This window comes from Littorina saxatilis, linkage group LG5 (genome assembly GCF_037325665.1).
Source record: "Littorina saxatilis isolate snail1 linkage group LG5, US_GU_Lsax_2.0, whole genome shotgun sequence".
NCBI lineage: Eukaryota > Metazoa > Mollusca > Gastropoda > Littorinimorpha > Littorinidae > Littorina > Littorina saxatilis.
In genome coordinates, this window is record NC_090249.1 from 18,356,754 (window position 1) to 18,378,967 (window position 22,214).

The window sequence follows — 22,214 nt, forward strand, 5'->3', positions numbered from 1 at the left end:
GACCTTATGTCCACTTAATACATTCCGGCGAAGTGACAAGGTTTAAATAAAATTGGCAATACGACTACTTGTAGTATTGGCAAGGTTTACAGTTGTGACGCAGTGGATCGGGGGGAGGGTTGGGGGAGAAAATAATAACAAGATATGAAATTATGAAAAAGATGAAGAAAAATAGGCGGAAAATAAGACTAATGCTGTTTCTGACACCCAATGGGACAGACGGCATTGTTGTGACGTAGGAAAGGGACAGAGGGGATGGTGGGTGGGTGAGTGTGTGTGAGAGGGGGGGGGAGATAAAAAAAATGATAACAAGATACGAAATTATGAAAAAGAAGAAGAAAGAGAGGCAGAAATTAAGACTTATGCTGTTTCTGACACCCAATGGGAAAAATAGCTGCCACGGCATTGTTGTGACGTAATAAGTTAAGCGAAAGAGGGGGTAAAAGAAACGGAACGACAGGAAACTGAAAGAACGAGGAGGATCGTGTCTTGCAAAAATAACAGACCTGTAACACTCCGTAGACTCCTTCGCAGCGGTGTGTTGCGTGCCGCACGGGTGTTTGCACCCCGCACGCTGGAGCGGTAAGTTGAGTGGGGTTTGTGTCTCGATAAAACAGCTTCTTCTATAAACATTTCGTAACTTTGCACATTAAGATATGTCTTGTTAGATCTGTTAGTGTTTCTTCTACACGCCGATGTACTTTTTGGGTGCATATTTTGTATATTATAGCCGTGATTCTGTAAAATATCACGCCTGTAACTGCACAGAAGCAAATTTCGTAGCATTCGCAACAAATTACTGGTGTAAACTTTAATGTGAAGAACTGCCATCAGTTCCACAAAAACCTGAACCTTTCTGCAGTACTGAGGCCGAGTTTCAAGCTTCTAGGACCTTGCAGACAGCGAAAAGCATTCGGAGAATGAGAATTATCCTACAACTTCTGTGTTTGCCCCCCGCAGCTGCCGTGTTTCGCCCCCGCAGCTGCCGTGTTTGCCCACCGTTTGTGTTTTACCACCGACCCTGCACACTCATGTTTATGTCCTCTAATTGGCTTGGAGCTATTTTGCAGGAACCATGGAAACAGTACTTGCAGGCAGCGCCATGGCAGGCAAAGCCTTTCCCACATTTTTTACAAGTGTGGGTTTTTTGCCCTAAGTGGATTTTGTTGTTGTGAGCATTCAGATCAACTTCTCTGGAGTACCTTTTCGTGCACTGACTGCAAGCAAACTTCTTTCCATCCCCTTATTCGATGTGCTTGGTTTTGATGTGGTGTGTCAGCGTCCTCTGGTGAACGGTAAAGACAAAGGAAAAGATTAAACAAATTTAAAAGTACACGTTTGTGTGTGTGTGTGTGTGTGTGTGTGTGTGTGTGTGTGTGTGTGTGTGTGTGTGTGTGTGTGTGTGTGTGTGTGTGTGTGTGTGTGCGCTGCGACACTGAAACGGTACTTTAAAATCAAAGGGAGTATAATGTGGCATGTAACATGAAACAGACATTTCCATCAATATTTGCCTCATCAGTGTAATGTATTTATGGTTATAAATAGAAAATTAACAGGATCTGACAGTCTTTCTCATTCAAATTTTGTTTTAAATAGTAAATTAATTAATTATTTACAAGATAATAACATACACGTCTATATTAACATGAAACTTATAATACGTACTTTTTTTGGGGGGGCGTCGACATACTTTTTGGTGGGGTTGTCTATGCTTGGCGCTGGTGGACAATAATCACTTTTTTGGCCAAAAACGACAAAGATTTGGCCAAAAAACTCACACATTAGCTAAAACGGGAGATTTGGTCAAACTTCTGCCATAAAAAGATTTGGCCAAAAAAAGATTTGGCCAAAAAAAGATTTGGCCAAACAAAAAAGATTTTGCCAAATCTTCACTTTTTGGCCAAAAAAGTATAGTTTTGGTCAAAAACGCCAGTTTTGGCCAGATAGGCCAGTTTTGGCCCAAAAAGCAAAGTTTTGGCCCAAAAAGCAAAGTTTTGGCAAAAAAAGTGTAGTTTTGGCTAAAAACGCCACTTTTGGCCAAAAAAGCAAAGTTTTGGCCAAAAAAGTATAGTTTTGGCCAAAAACGCCAGTTTTGGACAAAAACGCCAGTTTTGGCCAAAAAAGCAACGTTTTGGCCCAAAAAGTATAGTTTGGGCCAAAAACGCCAGTTTGGGCCAAAAAAAGATTTGGCCAAAAAAGTAAATATTGTCCACCAGCGCCAGCAAATACAAAAGATTTGGCCAAAAAAAGATTTGGCCAAACAAAAAAGATTTGGCCAAAAAAGTGAAGATTTGGCCGAATCTTTTTTGTTTAGCCAAATCTTTTTTGGGCCAAATCTTTTTATGGCAGAAGTTTGACCAAATCTCTCGTTTTAGCTAACAAAAACAGTTTTGGCCAAAACTTTTACATAGAAAGTTTTGCCCCCCAAAAAGTTATAGCCAAATCTATTTTATGTGTGGGCCAAAAAAGTGAATATTGTCCACCAGCGCCAAGCATAGACAACCCCACCAAAAAGTATGTCGACGCCCCCAAAAAAGAGTACGTATTATAAGTTTAATGTTAATATAGACGTGTATGTTATTATCTTGTAATTAATTAATTAATTTACTATTTAAAACAAAATTTGAATGAGAAAGACTGTCAGATCCTGTTAATTTTCTATTTATAACCATAAATACATTACACTGATGAGGCAAATATTGATGGAAAGGTCTGTTTCATGTTACATGCAACATTATACTCCCTTTGATTTTAAAGTACCGTTTCAGTGTCGCAGCACACACACACACACACACACACACACACACACACACACACACACACACACAAACGTGTACTTTTAAATTTGTTTAATCTTTTCCTTTGTCTTTACCGTTCATAGGTGCTGATTCGACAAATCACATGTGCGAACATTGTGGTAGCACTTACAAACACCAGAGGACGCTGACACACCACATCAAAACCAAGCACATCGAATAAGGGGATGGAAAGAAGTTTGCTTGCAGTCAGTGCACGAAAAGGTACTCCAGAGAAGTTGATCTGAATGCCCACAACAACAAAATCCACTTAGTGCAAAAACACCACACTTGTAAAAAATGTGGGAAAGGCTTTGCCTGCCATGGCGTTGCCTGCAAGTACTGTTTCCATGGTTCCTGCAAAATAGCTCCAAGCCAATTAGAGGACATAAACATGAGTGTGCAGGGTCGGTGGTCAAACACAAACGGTGGGCAAACACGGCAGCTGCGGGGGCGAAACACGGCAGCTTCGGGGGGCAAACACAGAAGTTGTAGAATAATTCTCATTCTCCGAATGCTTTTCGCTGTCTGCAAGGTCCTAGAAGCTTGAAACTCGGCCTCAGTACTGCAGAAAGGTTCAGGTTTTTGTGGAACTGATGGCAGTTCTTCACATTAAAGTTTACACCAGTAATTTGTTGCGAATGCTACGAAATTTGCTTCTGTGCAGTTACAGGCGTGATATTTTACAGAATCACGGCTATAATATACAAAATATGCACCCAAAAAGTACATCGGCGTGTAGAAGAAACACTAACAGATCTAACAAGACATATCTTAATGTGCAAAGTTACGAAATGTTTATAGAAGAAGCTGTTTTATCGAGACACAAACCCCACTCAACTTACCGCTCCAGCGTGCGGGGTGCAAACACCCGTGCGGCACGCAACACACCGCTGCGAAGGAGTCTACGGAGTGTGTAAGGTCAATGTCGCTATAGCTAACGTCACTACTTTAAGCTGAAGGTTACGTGGTCATGTTTCCTCTGTGTTCTTGAAATCTTGTAAGCCGTCGATCTGGCCTTCGATTTTTTTAACGCTGGCTACCAAAGTTCGCTTCTATTAAGTTAACTCTAAATCTAAACAAGGTTAGTTAGTCACCGAGCAAATGTGACCAGGAATGATATAATCTTACTGTAAAGAAGTTTGTCTGTTTTTTGTTTTTCTTCTAGCAGCTCCTTAGATCGCTTATCAATTAGGCTCTCCAGATTTTTGGAATAGCTCTCCATCTGAAAAAAAAGAGAGACAAGAGGTTGTATGCTTTTTGAAGCTGCAGTGTGTTGACTTTTTCGTTTGTCGCATGCAACGTGTTAAGTGAAAGCTTGCAGTCAACAAAGTCCACAAATATACAAAGGCACGCATGTCCACATATGCACTCTGGTGGCCCCCCCCCCCCCCCACCTCCACCCCTTCACAATCGCATTCGAAATCAAAGACATCGCAGTCAAGACCAAAAACTCGGGAACGTGAAAAAATAACACTGTGCACGTGTCTCTTCTTGAAAAAAACCAATCCTCGCTTCCACGCCAGGGTGGTTGGAGAGGCTAGAGGTGGAGTACCGGTCCATCAGGAAAATGGAAGAACCCCAAGGAGGATGCGCAGAGGGAGAGGGGGGGCGGGCTTGCGGCCCAGGTAGAAAAGAGAAGAGGTGGTGGTCCCAAAGAGGGGGGGCCCGGCTAGCTCAGGTGGTAGAGCACTGGACTTGTGATCGAAAGGTCGCTGGTTCAAATCCGGGCCGGGAAGGACACAGGTCAACTTTATGTGCAGACCCAGAGACGGTATCCATCTCCCACCCCCGTGTCACTACAGTGGCACGTAAAAGACCTCGGTCATTCTGCCATAAGTGCAGATGGCTGATACCACCTAAACACGCATACACTTGTGTATCTCATCTAAAGTCGGGTTAAAACCCGGGAACATGCCCCAATGGCTTTGCCGTGAGGGCGTAAAACTTGAATTTCTCCCAACTGAAGAGGCTAAGACATGCTTGTTTGCTTGTTGGTTTCTTGTCGTTTCTTGTCAGGAGAGCCCAGGGGCCTAACAAGACCGATTCAACGCCGACCTGATTCTCTGTTTTGTTCTCGGTCTACTCTTGACAAAACAATTGAGCTGAGTGATAGGACGGAGGGTGAAGGTAAGATGTGTGTATACTTACGAGGTCTATCATGGTATCAACAGGACTCCGCTTGCAGGGGTTCATGTGGTGAATAGCGTTCTCCACCTGCCTGAACCTGGGCCTTCTCGACGGCTTGTCCGCCCAGCACTTCGCAATCAGCTGCAACGGCACATCAAACACACTCAGACGAGTCAACGAAACGCGTAACAATTACTGGCAGCAACCAAACACCCATTCAGCTAACGCAGACGAGTCAACGGAACGCATTACAACTCGTACTACTTGCAACAAAACATTCAGCACACGCAGACGAGTCAACGCCGAATGCGTTACAATTACTGGCTGCATATGACGGCTTACTAGTGCCAAAACCTAGGGTTACCATTTTCACATGAAAAGTAGTAATTAACAGTGTAAATTACTAATTTTCATTTTTGCCTCGTTTTCGGTCACAGTAGTCGGACTTTAAGAGTCCGCACTGAGAGGCTTCAACGTCCGGCAAACATCACTCTCACACTATTTCTGAAATATCTTTTAAATAGAAGGCCTTATCGAGCAAGTTAATCCGACGGGAAGATGCATGTCACAGTTTTCCGCAATAGCGCTGTCCTTAACAACGTTGTTTTGGGTATCTTAGAAAAGAATAATCGACCCCGAAAACTTTCGAATCGAAGCTGTTCGTAGCAGACGGACTTTTGATCGGCTGTGGTCTCACACTTTCACAGATATCTTTCAATATAATTCCTTATTCGACAAGTTGTCGGGCAGACAGCCGTACCTCATAATTATTTGTTTCCACTACCACACTCATAAATTTGCTTTGTAGTGTATTTGTGAAGGACAATCGATCCGAAAATGTTCGAACCGAGAAAGGAAAAATGGCGGCCGGCCGGACATGTGCTAAAGGTCCGACCACTAGCAGACGGATCTCTTCGGTCGAGACTCACACACTTTCACAAATATCTTTCTGTAGAATTCGTTATTCAACAAGTTTTCAGACAGACAGTTGTATGTTACGGTTATCTACTCATGCGTTCAGCTCTTATTGTTAATTTGTATCGGATTAAAGAACTATGGACCAGAAACGTTTCGAATCGAAGGATGTTTCGCTCTGGCCGGTGTAACAGTCGCGCATGCGCATTGAGCCCCCACAGTCACGAGGCACATGAAAATTAGTAATTAACGCGTAAAAATTACTAAATTTTAGTTTTGGCGCTAGTAAGCCGTCAGGAAGCGAGCCAAAACTGAAAATTAGACATTTACACTTGAAAATTAGCTATTAACACGTGAAAATTAGTAATTAACACGTGAAAATTAGTAATTTTCACGTCATAATTGTAATTTTCTCGTGAAAATTAGTAACCTTCACGGGTTAATTACTAATTTTTAGTTTTGGCGCTAGTAAGCCGTCATAGCTGCAACCAAACATTCAACACAAGCAGACGAGTCAATAGAACGCGTTACAATAGTAATCCAGCTATCCTACGACTATAACCATAGGAACCAGAGAATAATTGCAAGATTTGCTTTGTGAAGTTGTTTTGATAGCTCTATGTTACCGCTATAATATAAAAACAAGTCGCGTAAGGCGAAAATACAATATTTAGTCAAGTAGCTGTCGAACTCACAGAATGAAACTGAACGCAATGCCATTTTTCAGCAAGACCGTATACTCGTAGCATCGTCAGTCCACCGCTCATGGCAAAGGCAGTGAAATTGACAAGAAGAGCGGGGTAGTTGTTGCGCTAAGAAGGATAGCACGCTTTTCTGTACCTCTCTTTGTTTTAACTTTCTGAGCGTGTTTTTAATCCAAACATATCATATCTATATGTTTTTGGAATCAGGAACCGACAAGGAATAAGATGAAAGTGTTTTTAAATTGATTTGGACAATTTAATTTTGATAATAATTTTTATATATTTAATTTTCAGAGCTTGTTTTTAATCCGAATATAACATATTTATATGTTTTTGGAATCAGCAAATGATGGAGAATAAGATAAACGTAAATTTGGATCGTTTTATCAATTTTTATTTTTTTTTTACAATTTTCAGATTTTTAATGACCAAAGTCATTAATTAATTTTTAAGCCAACAAGCTGAAATGCAATACCGAAGTCCGGGCTTCGTCGAAGATTACTTGACCAAAATTTCAACCAATTTGGTTGAAAAATGAGGGCGTGACAGTGCCGCCTCAACTTTCACGAAAAGCCGGATATGACGTCATCAAAGACATTTATCAAAAAAATGAAAAAAACGTTCGGGGATATCATAATCAGGAACTCATGTCAAATTTCATAAAGATCGGTCCAGTAGTTTGGTCTGAATCGCTCTACACGCACGCACACACGCACACACGCACACACGCACACACATACACCACGACCCTCGTCTCGATTCCCCCCTCGATGTTAAAATATTTAGTCAAAACTTGACTAAATATAAAGATCTAGGAACGTATTCGTCACCGTTTCAAAACTAGGTCAGGTCAAGGCAGTCAAGCTTACCTTTTCTCCCGAACATCCAGCCGTATTCGCTCTTTGTAGGCAAAGTAATCCTTTTTTTTTCGAGTATGTTTTCGGATTTATTTTGAGGAATGCTTTGATAGAATAATAGGTGATAATGATATAAGAAAATACAAGGTAGTGTTTCAAAAGTAGGTCATGTCCAGCTTACCTTTTGTCACGCCATATCCAACCTTGTGTGATCTTTGAAAGGCCACGAAATCCATGTTTTTGAAGGATGTTTTCGGGTTTATCATCGAGAATGCTTTCACATGATAGTAATAATGATATAGGTAAATATAAGTAATCATTTCAAAAGAAGGTCAGGTCAAGGTCAAACTGGCGTCTCCTCTCAAACATCTAACCGTGTGTGCTCTTTGCGGGCCGCAAAATCCATGTTTTTATGAGTGTTTTCGGGTTCGTATCCAAGAACGCGTTGAAATGATAGTAGTAATGATATTTTGTCTGTCAAGTTAAAGTAAACAACTCTGTGTACACAGTTTAGTCGTAAGTGTGAAGGATGTATCAAAATCACAGCTTCCACAATACGACGTGACTGTGTGCAAAGGCAAATACGACTACACATAGTCCTTTTTGTTCTGATGTAAGTTGTTCATAGGATGTTTTGATTGGTACAGTTTCTAGTTTCTTTTTAAATTAGAATTGAACGGACAGGCAGAATGGCCGGGTCATACATAACGTGTTGGCGAAACAGTTAGCGGAGTTGGTTAGAAACGATCTATGAAAGTTGTCCGTGTCTCCACAAGTACACCTGGAGACTTGCAATTTTCTATAAGACCACTGTTTGATGTTTCTGTTGTAAACAATAATGCAATGCACACATATTATGATTGCTGTGTGAATAATTCTGAACTTGATTTTTTTCTGCTCAAGATACTCAAAATATGTTGCCACATTTCTTATAGCCTGACAAAACATAAAGCACATCCTGGTCCTTGTATCCCTTTAAATTGTTTATGTCATTCTCATCTGTACACAAGTCAGAAGCGCTAGAAAGTTCAAGCCCATGGTATTCACCACAAACAAAAGAGCAATCCAAACCATGCTTTTTACAACTATAGCGCTTTGGGTCACTCTTGAGGTTCGCCGTGACTGACAGCAGCTTGGAAGGGGCTGGGTGAGGAAAGATCAGCAGTACAGGGTCTTCCAGCTGTCTTTCAGTCACAATCGTGAGGTTCATGTCCAGTCTTGCACTTGGAGATATACACGACGACTGTGGTAATTGACTGCAACAGGGAGTGGAGGACGACAGTGCAATGATAAACAGGAACTCCCCCTTGCAACTTTCGTGCAGAACATCTTGTACCTCAAGTGAGCAACTGTCTGATCATATAACGCAGCAAGTATCTCCTCTCCGGCTTTAGTGATGTTGCTTGGTCTGCTCTCTGGTAGGAACGGGGTAGCCAGATTCCTCAGTTCTTGTGGTATCTGAAGGTCGCTTGCCCGTTCCAAACTGTCTTGGCGATGTGACGCAGCCACTGATCACATGGATGGCTGATAATACTTGGCGTGCACTGCCAAGAAATCTCCTGGTCCGCCTGACATTCATCACATTTGAATGCCTTGGCACTTATTCTGTGGCTTGGTTCAAGAAAGATTTTATGATGGTTGTCCTAGGTGCCAGAGGACATCCAGTTTAAGTCTGTGCCTTCTCCTACAACAACAGTGACATGTGTCTTTGAACTCTCCAGAGCCTGAGCAGCTACCATGCAGTGCGGATCTCCGTCAGGACGCACCGTCCTACACAAGTGTAATTTACCGTAAGGGCAACAGACAGTAGATAAAGGAATCGCTGCCTGTTCTCGTTGTTGGCAAGAAGCACATCCTTTTTTCATCATGACGATACCTATCTCACTGGCCTTGTGAGTGATGGAACAGGAGTCAGGAACCAAGGGTGTGGCTATGTGTTTGTTGTGTGTTTAAAACATTTTAGGTCTGGGGACTCACCAAAAAGATATATATCCCCTCCAAGAAGCAGTCCGTGAGTCCGTGATTTTGGTGACTTTCTCATTCTGTGCCTCCCTGGCAGCACTCATGTACATGTGTTGCTAATTAGGTTCGTGCAAATACAACCTGTCCCATCAGGTAATATTCTTCAATTCTTTTCAATATATATATATATTTTTTAGTTTTACAAGTTTCAATTGGTATGAATCAGGTGAGTATTACACCATATCATTCTGTAAATATATGCTGATGCCACATGATCACCATAAAGTCCATAGACAGTGACAAATTAAGAAAAGACGGTGTCCAAGGCATAGCTTCTAAATGCTCTTCTTTCTCCTTTAAATTGAATTCTCTTTTTGATGAGGCATGAGTTTTAAATTCGACGGTGTAAGAGTTACGTAGGTCTATAAATCCTTATTGTGTTTGGAAATCACTCACTGTGTGTGTATGTGTGTGTGTGTGTGTGTGTGTGTGTGTGTGTGTGTGTGTATGTGTGTGTATTTCTCTCTCTCTCTCTCTTTCTCTCTCTCTCTCTCTCTCTCTCTCTCTCTCTCTCTCTCTCTCTCTCTCTCTCTCTGTAAAACACATAATCACTGCGCACACACACACACACACACACACACACACACACACACACGCACACACACACACACACACACACACACACACACACACACACACACACACACACACACACACACATCTCTGATTAAATCCAATACAAACTACTTACGGGGAACCATACTTCGGGAGATGGAAGATGGCTTTTAAATACAAGTTAACCTGTCTAATTTATTCCTCAAAAGATGAACAAAAATGTCACAAGTGTTTATGACTTTGGAATGTCGACAACCACTGAGTGGTAGTTTCTCTTATCCCTCAAAAAGACGCGCAAACCAAGCGATTAAACAAAGAAAAGCATAACAGGTTCTAGTATCAATTACCACAGGCTCAACTGTGACCGGCATTCCAGCGCAAGCAGTCTGACCCGGATGCCACTGATAATGCGTTGACAGACACCTCGCGGTGCTTTCTGCTATGGCCGTCGGATGGTGTCAGAATAAATAAAATTGTCATCATTTTCACGAGTTTTCATTCACAAGCACCTGGGAAATAAATCTCATGTTCCCCGGGGAATAAATCCCCGGTTACCATAGTTGCAAGAAGCCCTATTACATGGATAATCAAAATCAAACCCAATAGAAACGCTCGAGGATTCTTCGGCTCTTTTCATTGGCGTTTCCCCAGACCGTGCCTAAACAGACGGACACTGCTTCGCCAAGTTCCAAATACGAACTGGCAAACTGGCAAATGTAAACAAAAAACAAAACTACCTCATCAAAGGTCATACATTTATGCTTTATCGCAAACAAATGAAACCTATCGATATGTTTTATCTTCTCACAAAGTCATGGAGTGCGTGTATCTCTGTTTGGAGAAACACGAACGTCAAATTTAAGTCAAACCAATTGACCCCTGACACACACATTTTGACCCGTGCACAAGACGTTGTATCGATAAACTAAGCGCAAATATAAAAATAATAATGAAAAAGCAAAGAACATAGCAACAAGAAATGAAGACATCTGACAAAGCCGAGCAAGCAGAATGACAAGTCTAATGAAAAACAGAGAGGCAATGAGAAACAAGATCGCGATTATCTTTCCTTCGCGGCACGACGCAAATCGTTTGTGTCCTTTGACCCAATTCGTGCAGTGCTGCACGATGCAAATCTTCTGTGACCTTTGACTCAACGTAGCTTCAATATTCGATTACTAATATTTACCACTGAAAACCGAGGGGTGGAATACCGAGAGGGGCAGGGTGGTAGGGCGATGGTGAAATGTAATGAAGAGACACGTGTAGCAATAAGAGAAAACCGATTCTGCAATAACACAAACAAGAACAAAAAACCCAACACTGACCTACAGTATATGAATATTTAATCAATAATATGATCGTCTGCGTTGCAGGTGTGCAAGTGAAGGGTTGGGGGGGGGGGGTAACTTGATCATTAATTTGTGTGTGTCAGTGTTTGTGTTCATGGACTGATTGTGAGGGAGGGGGAGGGTGGGGTGGGGTGTGTTTCAGGTTTTGGTGTGGGTATGAAACGAGCAAAATAATACCCACACCACTAAATCTTGGAGGCAAAAAACACTCGCCGTCGCATCATTTTGTCCGCACAATATTATATGCACCAACAACCGGAAAGAAAGGTGACAATGGAAAAAGACTCATCTTTGCTTCCTGCGATTCCTTGCCCCGACTCGAACGTCGCACGATAATCCACATAACAGATCTGTTGTGAGATGGTCAACGCTGACTGTGCAAGCAAATCACCTCGTTTGAAATACGACAATCCCATCGCTCGAATGCAACATGTGGGCACTATCGTCTCAAAGGCGCTTACTGTTGGTTTCACACACCACTCTGTAGTCGGAACCTACAGAACTTCGCATCCTCAAACCTGACATACTTGTCTCAACATTATAAACTCAAATCACACACAGTAAGTTGCTTTCGCACGCCAGCTTTGAACAACGTGCTGGGGCCCAGAACATGCATTATAATAACAGAACTCGCGTTTCAAACCATGGCTCCCTGTGTTGATTTTTCACTTAATGTTGAACCACCAAAATGATGACAAAAACGATGTTTGATGGTTTGTTGCCAGACCAGCTTTTTTGTCGGTCCTCAGGGGGCATATCGACTTTTGTTTCATATTTATTGACCGCGGCCTTCGGCCTTGGTCAATAAATATGAAACAAAAGACGATATGCTCCCCCTCGGACCGACAAAAAAGCTGGTCTGTCAACTACCCATCAAACATCTTATAATGTGGGATGAATAATGCTTTATTTAATTTTATCTCATAAAATAAGCACTAGATTTTCCTAGATCATTGATTTGTTTAAGAGCTAACTTTCCTCTGCAAGCAGACATCAAAATATAAAATCTTGCAATAATTCTCAGGTTGTTTTTTACTACGTAGCTGCAACGGCACACTAAACACACTCAATGAGTCGACGGAACGCGTTAATATGGGCTCCGCTCAACTACGCCACTTTAGCAGGACGGCATGCCACGTTAGGGATTATGATGAGTACTTAGCCTGGGTTTTTAGACGCAACGTGTAGCGGGCTGGGAAAAAAATGAATTCGGCGACGCGGCAGTGCCGCTTGAGATTAGACTGGATCCTATTTTTGACGCATGCAGTGTGATTGTAGCGTGCGACCAACCAATCCTAGCAATGTATTACAAGGGAGACAATCATTCTGCTCTTTTGTCCAAGAGGAACGGGTGTGTCTTCATGTCAAATTTTGTCAACGCTTGTAGACGGCCATTTATAAAATTAAAAAAAATGCTTCCCAGGTGTTGTGCGTGTGTTTTTGTCATGCATAATCAGATCATCGTTACGTTTTAAACACAGTCATTTTAGTACAAATAGCAGATACTGGTCACCAAAGGTTTCAATCGCTCTGAGATCGCATCCATGCATTCAACTTTGTGTATGTTCAATTGTTAAGTTCTGCAGCGCGTGTGCAGTCCTGCTGAAGTGGCGTAGGTGAGCGTAGCCCTTTACAATTACTGGCTACAGCCAAATATTCAGCACACGCAGACGAGCCAACGGAACGCGTTACAATTACTGGCTACAGCCAAATATTCAGCACACGCAGACGAGCCAACGGAACGCGTTACAATTACTGGCTGCAACCAAATATTCAGCACACGCAGACGAGTCAACGGAACGCGCTAGAACTACTGGCTACAATACAATACAATACAATACAATACAATAACTTTATTAATCTCTAAAAGAGAAATTACATTGCTGAGCGTTTGTGTCCGTAATAATAACATACATAAAACATTCAAAATAAACATTTGTTCTTTGTCCTGAGAAAATATAGTACATTGGTTATCACATAAGAAAGTATATTAAAAATAAATTAACATGCATTCACCATCAACAATGCACAAAAGAAAGTCAACACCTTGCCGGTTATCACATATTGTCTAAGAGAGTAGAATGCAAAACAAAATCAACAATACTGAAACAATACAGAACACTGACCCCGTGCATCAGAGCGACAACACCAGCATCTACCGCCCCACCTGAGAATTGAAGATGTGAATTGCAGATGGAATGAACGAATTTCTGTAGCGTGTGGATCTTGCGGTTGGTTGTCTGAATCTGTTGCTCCTGTCTGTCCGTCTACTGTCAAATTCCGGTCTGAGTGGGTGCGAGTCGTCAGCCAAAATCTTCTGTACCTTGTCAGTCAGTCGTCGTTCATGTGTTGATGTGAAATTGTCCTGCTTCCTCCCAACCACCCCACTTGCTTTCCTGATGAATTTATCTAATCTATCCCTGTCTTGCTTGTTGATGTTGCCACCCCAACACACGGAGCCAAAGTACAACACACTATTGCACGTTGAAGTGTAAAACATCTGAAGGATTTCTTGTCTGATGTTAAAAGACCTGAGTTTTCTCAAAAAGTACAGGCGAGAGTGGAGTTTCTTCACAAGGGCATCAGAGTTTGGTTTCCATGTCAACTTATTGTCTATAATCACCCCCAAATACTTATACTGCTCTACCTTCTCTACGACCTCCCCCTTGATCACTATCTCCCTGTGTACATGTTCCCCCCTCCTGTTGTCCATTATCATTTCCTTTGTCTTCCCCACATTAAGCTCTAAATAGTTGTTTTCACACCACCCCACAAACCTATCTACCTCCTGCCTGTAGTCAGAGTCGTCGTCAACAGTCAGCAGTCCGGTCAGTCCAGTGTCGTCAGCAAACTTGGTTATGGGGCAGGAGTCACTAGAACTTCTGAAATCTGCTGTGTAGAGAGAAAAAAGAAAAGGTGAGAGTACTGTGCCTTGTGGTGCCCCTGTGTTTGTGCAGATTGTGTCTGAAACGGATTGCCCCCCCACCCTAACATACTGTGGCCTGTTTGTCAGGTAGTCCATAACCCAGAGGATGGTGGCTGCTGGGACATTCATGCTAAAAAGCTTCTCCGCCATTAAATGAGGCTGTATAGTATTAAAAGCGCTGGAAAAATCAAAGAACATCAAGCGAATATAAGAGCCAGGCTTTTCTAAATGAGAGTAGATCTTGTTTAAAACATTCAACACAGCATCATCAACACTCCTGTTTTTCCTGTATGCAAACTGACATGGATCAATAAAATCTTTCACACAATCACTCAGTTTGAACAAAACAACTCTCTCAAAGACTTTCATACAAACAGAAGTATAAGTGCCACAGGCTGCAACCAATGTTTCAGCACACTCAGAGAAGTCAACGGAATGTGTTACAATTCTGGTCTAAGCATCTATGTCCGGCCCTTGTGGTCTAATTAAGCATCTAAGCACAGCCCTTCTGGTTTAAGCATCTAAGCTCGGTCCTTCTGGTCTAAGCATCTAAACATTATTTTAAATTAATGCTTGTTGATTAGTTTGTTGATGCGTGTGTTGGTGTAAATGGCTGGATTGAAATGTTTCTTAACCGCAATGTCATCACAAATTCCCAACCTTGGACAATTAAAGATTATGTATTCTATATTCTGTATTCTTAGCACGGCCCTTCAGGTCTAAGCTCGGCCAGACTGGTCTAAGTATATAAGCACGGCCCTTGTGGTCTAATCATGTTTGCACTGCCCTTGTGGTGTTAGCACGGCCCTTCTGGCATCTATGCTCTGCTCTTGTGGTCTAAGCATCTAAGCAAGGACCTTCTGCTCTTAGCATCTAAGCACGGCCCTTCTAGTCTAAGCATCTAAGCACGGCCCTTCTGGTCTAAGCACGGCCCTTCTGGTCTAAGCATATAATCACAACCCTCCTGGTCTAAGCATCTATAGACGGTCCTTCTGGTCTGAGCAACTAAGTACGGCCCTTGTGTTCTAAGCATCTAAGCACGGCCCTTCTGGTCTAAGCATCTTAGCACGGCCCTAGTGGTCCTAGCATCTTAGCACGGCCCTAGTGGTCCTAGCATCTTAGCACGGCCCTTGTGGTCTAAGAATCTTAGCACGGCCCTGGTGGTCTAAGCAGGGCCGGACTAGGCTAAGAGGAGGGGGGGGTTGCCAGCGGTGGTCCAGGGGGATGTTCCCCCTGGCGGGGTCGAGGGGCAGAGCCCTTTTGGGGGGTCAGGGGTCGAAGCCCCCTGAAGCTGATGGGTAGGTCATATTCTGAGATAGGAAAATGGTCGCTCCTTGCATGAAACGGCATAAAATAAACAATAATAAAAAATGTTTTAAATAAGTGAGGTACATGTTTAGGCCTGGGGGGGGGGGGGGTTGCGCAACCCCCATAACCCCCCCCCCCCCCCCCCGGTAGTCCGGCCCTGCTAAGCATCTGAGCACGGCCCTTGTGGTCTAAGCATCTTAGCACGGCCCTAGTGGTCTAAGCATCTTAGAACGGCCCTTGTGTTCTAAGCATCTAAGCACGGCCCTTGTGGTCTAAGCATCTTAGCACGGCCCTAGTGGTCCTAGCATCTTAGCACGGCCCTTGTGGTCAAAGCATCTTAGCACGGCCCTTGTGGTCTAAGCATCTTACAACGGCCCTTGTGGTGTAAGCATCTTAGCACGGCCCTAGTGGTCTAAGCATCTTACAACGGCCCTTGTGGTGTAAGCATCTTAGCACGGCCCTTGTGGTCTAAGCATCTTACAACGGCCCTAGTGGTCTAGGCATCTTACAACGGCCCTTGTGGTGTAAGCATCTTAGCACGGCCCTTGTGGTCTAAGCATCTTACAACGGCCCTTGTGGTGTAAGCATCTTAGCACGGCCCTTGTGGTGTAAGCATCTTAGCACGGCCCTTGTGATGTAAGCATCTTAGCACGGCCCATGTGTTCTAAGCATCTTAGCACGGCCCTAGTGGTCTAAGCATCTTAGCACGGCCCTTGTGGTCTAAGCATCTTAGCACGGCCCTTGTGGTCTAAGCATCTTAGCACGGCCCTTGTGGTCTAAGCATCTTAGCACGGCCCTTGTGTTCTAAGCATCAAAGCACGGCCCTTTTGGTCAAAGAATCTTAGCACGGCCCTAGTGGTCTAAGCATCTTAGCACGGCCCTTGTGTTCTAAGCATCTAAGCACGGCCCTTTTGGTCAAAGCATCTTAGCACAGACCTAGTGGTCTAAGCATCTAAGCACGGCCCTTGTGGTCTAAGCATCTTAGCACGGCCCTTGTGTTCTAAGCATCTTAGCACGGCCCTTGTGTTCTTAGCATCTAAGCACGGCCCTAGTGGTGTAAGCATCTCAGCACGGCCCTTGTGGTGTAAGCATCTTAGCACTGCCCAAGTGGTCCTAGCATCTTAGCACGGCCCTTGTGGTCTAAGCATCTTAACACGGCCCTAGTGGTCTAAGCATCTTAGCATGGCCCTTGTGGTCTAAGCATCTTAGCACGGCCCTTGTGGTGAAAGCATCTAAGCACAGGCCTTCTGTTTTAAGCATATAAGCACGGCCCTTCTGGTCTAAGCATCTTTGCACGGCCCTTCTGGTCTAAGCATCTCAGCACGGCCCTTCTGGTCTAAGCATCTTTGCACGGCCCTTCTGGTCTAAGCATCTCAGCACGGCCCTTCTGGTCTAAGCATCTCAGCACGGCCCTTCTGGTCTAAGCATCTTTGCACGGCCCTTCTGGTCTAAGCATCTTAGGACGGCCCTTGTGGACTAAGCGTCTAAGCATGGCCCTAGAATGGACACCGACCTCGTGATAGCTCTGTGTGAAGGAGACGTCCAGGTTGTTGGGCTGGTGGCTCTCCTTGATGATGCCGATAGTGTGATCCAACTCCAAGGTGAGCCCTGTCACCATGTCCACCTTGGGTAGGTCCGGCCTCCACCCCTGGTCTTTGTGAGACGGGTAGGACTGCATCTGATTGCACACCGTGATTGGGATGACGCTGCCTCTTCATTTTCACGATAAGGTATGCCTCTTCATTCTCACGATAAGCTATGCCCCTTCATTGTCATGATAAGCTATCAGGCTTCTTCTTTTTTCCCCTACCCTCCACCCCCCCCCCCCTCTCCCACCCCCTTCTAGTCCCTTCCCCTTCTGCGCCCACAACCCCACCCCGCCTATGGATTTTCTCTCAACGATCACAATACAATGAGTATGTTAACTTTCAAATCAAAGGGCAGGTCACTCTCGTCTCCGCTTTTTACATTTAGTCAAGTTTTGACTAAATGTTTTAACATAGAGGGGGGAATTGAGACGAGGATCGTGGTGTATGTGTGTGTGTGTGTGTGTGTGTGTGTGTGTGTGTGTGTGTGTGTGTGTGTGTGTGTGTGTGTGTGTGTGTGTGTGTGTGTGTGTGTGTGTGTGTGTGTGTGTCTGTCTGTCTGTGTGTGTGTGTAGAGCGATTCAGACTAAACTACTGGGCCGATCTTTATGAAATTTGACATGAGAGTTCCTGGGTATGATATCCCCGGACGTTTTTTTCATTTTTTCGATAAATACCTTTGATGACGTCATATCCGGCTTTTTGTAAAAGTTGAGGCGGCACTGTCACACCCTCATTTTTCAATTAAATTGATTGAAATTTTGGCAAAGCAATCTTCGACAAAGGCCGGGGTTTGTATTGCATTTGTCTCTCTACTGTTTTGACTCACCTGCCTATGGAATATGACCCTAATGGTTTAACCGTGAGGGCATTAAAAACATCTATTATCTCACCTGATACGGTAAACCAATAGAAATTGTGTGCATGTTTAATTCAGAGTTAGATTTGCGATTTAGAGCGGTAATATAGAAAGGTAATTGTTAAAGAAACAAAAACACAAAAAACTATCCATTAATGGTATTTGTCCATGATAGAGGAGATTAGGGTTAGATTATACATTATTAAAGGAAAAAACCAATGAAGAAGGATGCTCCCGACCTAACAATGAAAAAAAAAGAATGGAAAAAAAAAGTACGGTGAAAGCAGCCTGGAATGGGTTTTTTTATGTTTTTTTTTATCTCACCTGACTGAGCTTCTCCCGAGTAGCGACCTCCACCATGATCATGCCGAAGGAGTAGACGTCTGATGGGGGGGTGAGCGTGTCCAAGGCATCTGGGGCCATGTACACGCTGTCCTCCGGCCCTAGGGACGAGTCCTCCACGCCACGTGCGGACTGCCGTCGGTACTCTCTCAGTCCATAATCTGAACAGTGGTCAGGGGGTGGGGTGGAGTGGGGGGTCAGTTTGCTGCTGTTACGTATATCCGCTTCTTAATCTGAAATAAGCGACTATGTGTTGATTGAACACGGAATTTTCCATCCATCTGACGTCATCCGGTTTCTTATGATGTGACAGGGGAGGGGAGGCTACCGCTCCTTTCACAGCAGACTCTGCACCCGAGTTGTTGGCCTTTAAAAGTCAACACCAGTGGATTGTAGAATTCTGTTTGTGATGTGGTCTGGTGGTTTCCGATTGTCTGTATGTTCATGGAAACCTTCGGGTTTGCATAACAGTTTTTATAGGGCTAAGAAATTAGCCCTAACATTTTCAATCCTGTTTGATTGCACTTCGCTTCCCGAGGTGATCGTAGTGTTTCGGCACACGGTTACATGATACAAATCGATACATGGTGGGGGGGGGGGGGGGTTCGGGGGGGTTCGGGGGGGTTCGGGGGGGTGGGGAGATTTTGTTTTAGGGGGGTCGGTTTACTTCACTCACATACATCCGCTTCTGATACCGAAATAAGCGACTATGTATCGATTGAACACTGGATTTTCCATCCATCTAACGTCATCCGCTTTCTTAGACCGAAGAAAGCGACTATGTATCGATTGAACACTGGATTTTCCATCCATCTGACGCCATCCGCTTTCTTAGACCGAAGAAGAAGCCGACTAAAACTGATATTGATCTTTCGATTTGCCCGGACTACACAAGACAATGTCTATGTGCGTTCAGTCGTCACGAATAAAAGAAATTCTCACTGAAATAGTTCGATACAGGTGATTTGTGTTTTTGACAAAAATATGACTTTTGGCACTTGATGGTCAATATTATAAATAACGTATAATGGCGGTCTAGAGACAGATTACTCCTCCCCCGCACGACCTTTAGTTGTCCTACATACTCGTTGGCTAGAAATCACATGTATTCGTGTTTTTGCTCGCGAGGCGGAAAAAACATCACAATACAATTAAATACACAACTACCCCCATATTGTATTGAACAATGCATCAACCTGTTTACACCGACACCAAATAAAACATGAACTTTCTTCCATCATTTTTCAAACTGACCTCTGACCTACTCGTGTGTTTACTGTCCCTTTTAGTATGATTATAAGACATACACAAAATGGTTACATTCTATGGCGTCACATCACGCTGTGTTGCATACACAAATATAGCGTCATTCTAAAGTTAACCGCGTTCCGTCTAACTGCAATTCACTGCAATGAACAACACTATTACTGTTAATGACACAAACACTGTCACCAATCGGTCACCATCTGTCATGTTACCTGTGACCTTGCATGTCCAGCGGTCGTCCACCACACAGTTGGTGGGCTTCAGGCGTCCATGCACAATCTCGTGTTGGTGCAGATACGCCATTCCTCGCGCCACATCAGCCAGCAAGGAAAATCTGACATCACAGACAATGACGTCAAAATAAATTTACATTTTGCTATTATCAGTTATTTATAACTTTATGCTGACTGATAGTATGAGTTATTTCTAATATGCTGCCTGTTAGCAAATGTTAAGAGACATGTCGAGAAAAAAGGATATCCACATGAGCCTGCAGTCGAATGTGGATATCATTTTCGAGACATATGTCTGTTATTATTTGCTAAGAGTCAGCATATTGGAAATGAAGGTTTTATTTTACCGTCTATTTTGACCAAAAGAAATGTCCAAGCAATCCCATGCCTTAGACAGAACCGCAACCGCAATGGCCGGGACTGGGTCGCTCCGATCTGATGATGCATGCCAAAGCATTCTCGGAGCCCAACAGAGAAAAACATTTACCTAGAATCTAGGCAAGACAGTAAGGAAATGACATAAAAAGAGTAAGGCAATTTATTTTGATTCTTCGGAACTTTGACCATGCACTTTTCAAGTGAGCAGGTCGCAAAGAACTCACTGTCAGCTATTGGCTCTCGGTTGGTGACCTTAAAACATCTAACATGGAACCACTAGATGCTTAAGAATAATAGATGATTGTTTAGTGTGTCAAAAGCTTCTAGAAGCTAGACACCACACCCTCATTATCCAAACTAATTTCAACACAAAGAAACAAACAAACCAACACGCAAGCACGCACACGCAAAGGCACACAGACAGAGATCTCGAGTTAAGAGGGATGAGAACAAACATCAGTGTGTCCAGTTATACAAACACAAACTTGACTTCAATTCTTTTTCAAACAGAGGTATACAGACACGCAGGGAATTAATAAAAGTCAACAAAGAGTGTAGTGCATACGCACAGAAATAAAGAGGCACAGATCGAGGCCCAGGGAAATGTAGGCTACATGGCATTTAATGAGGAGGGGGGGGGGGGGGGTGGCGTATTGAAATTAACGTCGTTGATCAGTTTTATAGATGCGTGTGTTGGGTGTGCCTGGCTGGAGTGAATGTTTCATAACCGCGATGTCAAGACAAATTCCCAACATTGGGCAATAACAGATTCTGTATTCTGTATTCTGTAGGCGGGTGGGGGTGGGGTAAATAAGATCTAGATCTTGCCAAATAGTAGTAGTATTAGGATCACATCCCAACCCCCTCCCCCCCCCCCCACACACACACACACACAAACACACACACACACACACACACACACACACACACACACACACACACACACACAGGGTACCTGAAGGCCCAGTTGAGAGGGATGTTGTGATTCTGGATGATGTCCGACAGACTGCCTTTCGGACAGAACTCAAACAGAATGAAGATGTGACCCTTTTCAACAGTACCACCCACAAACTTGCACACGTTCGTATGATCCAGACCTCTGCAGAAGATAAACAAGTCGCGTGAAGCGTGATTCAACCATTCAGTCAATCAGTTGCAATTTTGAAAAACAGTCTGGCAATAAAAGAGATGAGTGAGCAAATAAAATAAAAGCACCATCAAGAACATATCGAGGGACGCCCAAATGTTAAAACAAAAGGCCCCCTGCGTCTTAGATCTGGTCAGGCTTTTACATGGAATTATATCATCCCTCCTCTTGGTCACATACCTAAATTCAAAACCCCGACTGTTTGCTGAGGTGGGTTGGAATTTTTGGATGAATCGATTTCCGAAATGTATTCTTTACAAAATACCACAATGCACAGAGAGCACTCCGACTGTTCATTGTTGGTATGTGACCAAGTGGAGGGATGGCCTTATCCAGTGTGAAAGTCTGACCAGATCTGAGGCGGTGAGGCGAACTAGCTGATTTCCCGAGGTGGAGTGGGCAGAGCGCTCTAATAAACTAACGAGGTTAAAATGAGATCCTCAAAGGGCACCAAAATGTTGTGAACAGAGTAACCACATCATGCAGTCGGACAAGTGTCAACGAATCTGTCTCTCACCTGACCTTAGATACCTCATTGCGAATGGTGTCGGTGAGTACGAAGTCTTTGTTGAAGCAGTGTTTCACGGCCACGACTTTCCCCTTGCTGAACAGAAAGCAACAGTAGTTGGTGCATGGATATCTTGGTTATTGCATGGGTAGTCGGAAATCCAAAAGAGAAAATCCTGTGAAGTTCAGTCAAGTAACTCCTCGACAATAGAAAGAAGGCAGGTGCGCTTGTATTCAGCTCTTTGTGATGAGGCTGTTTACGTCATGTCAGAACGGTGTGATTGACAGCTAAAATTACGCAAGAATGCATGTGTATTTCTGTCTCATGTGTT

General features: G+C 43.5%; 1 protein-coding gene across 2 annotated transcripts in view; it reads right to left on the reverse strand.

Moving 5' to 3' along the window:
- The window catches only part of LOC138966471 (atrial natriuretic peptide receptor 1-like), a 46,324-nt gene that overhangs the window by 10,085 nt on the left and 14,025 nt on the right, over positions 1 to 22,214 (reverse strand). For both annotated transcript variants that reach the window (XM_070338727.1, XM_070338726.1), the window contains exons 9-15: positions 21,893 to 21,979; positions 21,184 to 21,327; positions 19,830 to 19,951; positions 18,334 to 18,512; positions 17,078 to 17,242; positions 4,947 to 5,066; positions 3,927 to 4,020 (exon numbers count right to left, since the gene is read on the reverse strand). In XM_070338727.1, coding sequence (XP_070194828.1) covers positions 3,927 to 4,020; positions 4,947 to 5,066; positions 17,078 to 17,242; positions 18,334 to 18,512; positions 19,830 to 19,951; positions 21,184 to 21,327; positions 21,893 to 21,979 — 911 coding nt within the window. The remainder of the gene's footprint in view (positions 1 to 3,926; positions 4,021 to 4,946; positions 5,067 to 17,077; positions 17,243 to 18,333; positions 18,513 to 19,829; positions 19,952 to 21,183; positions 21,328 to 21,892; positions 21,980 to 22,214) is intronic.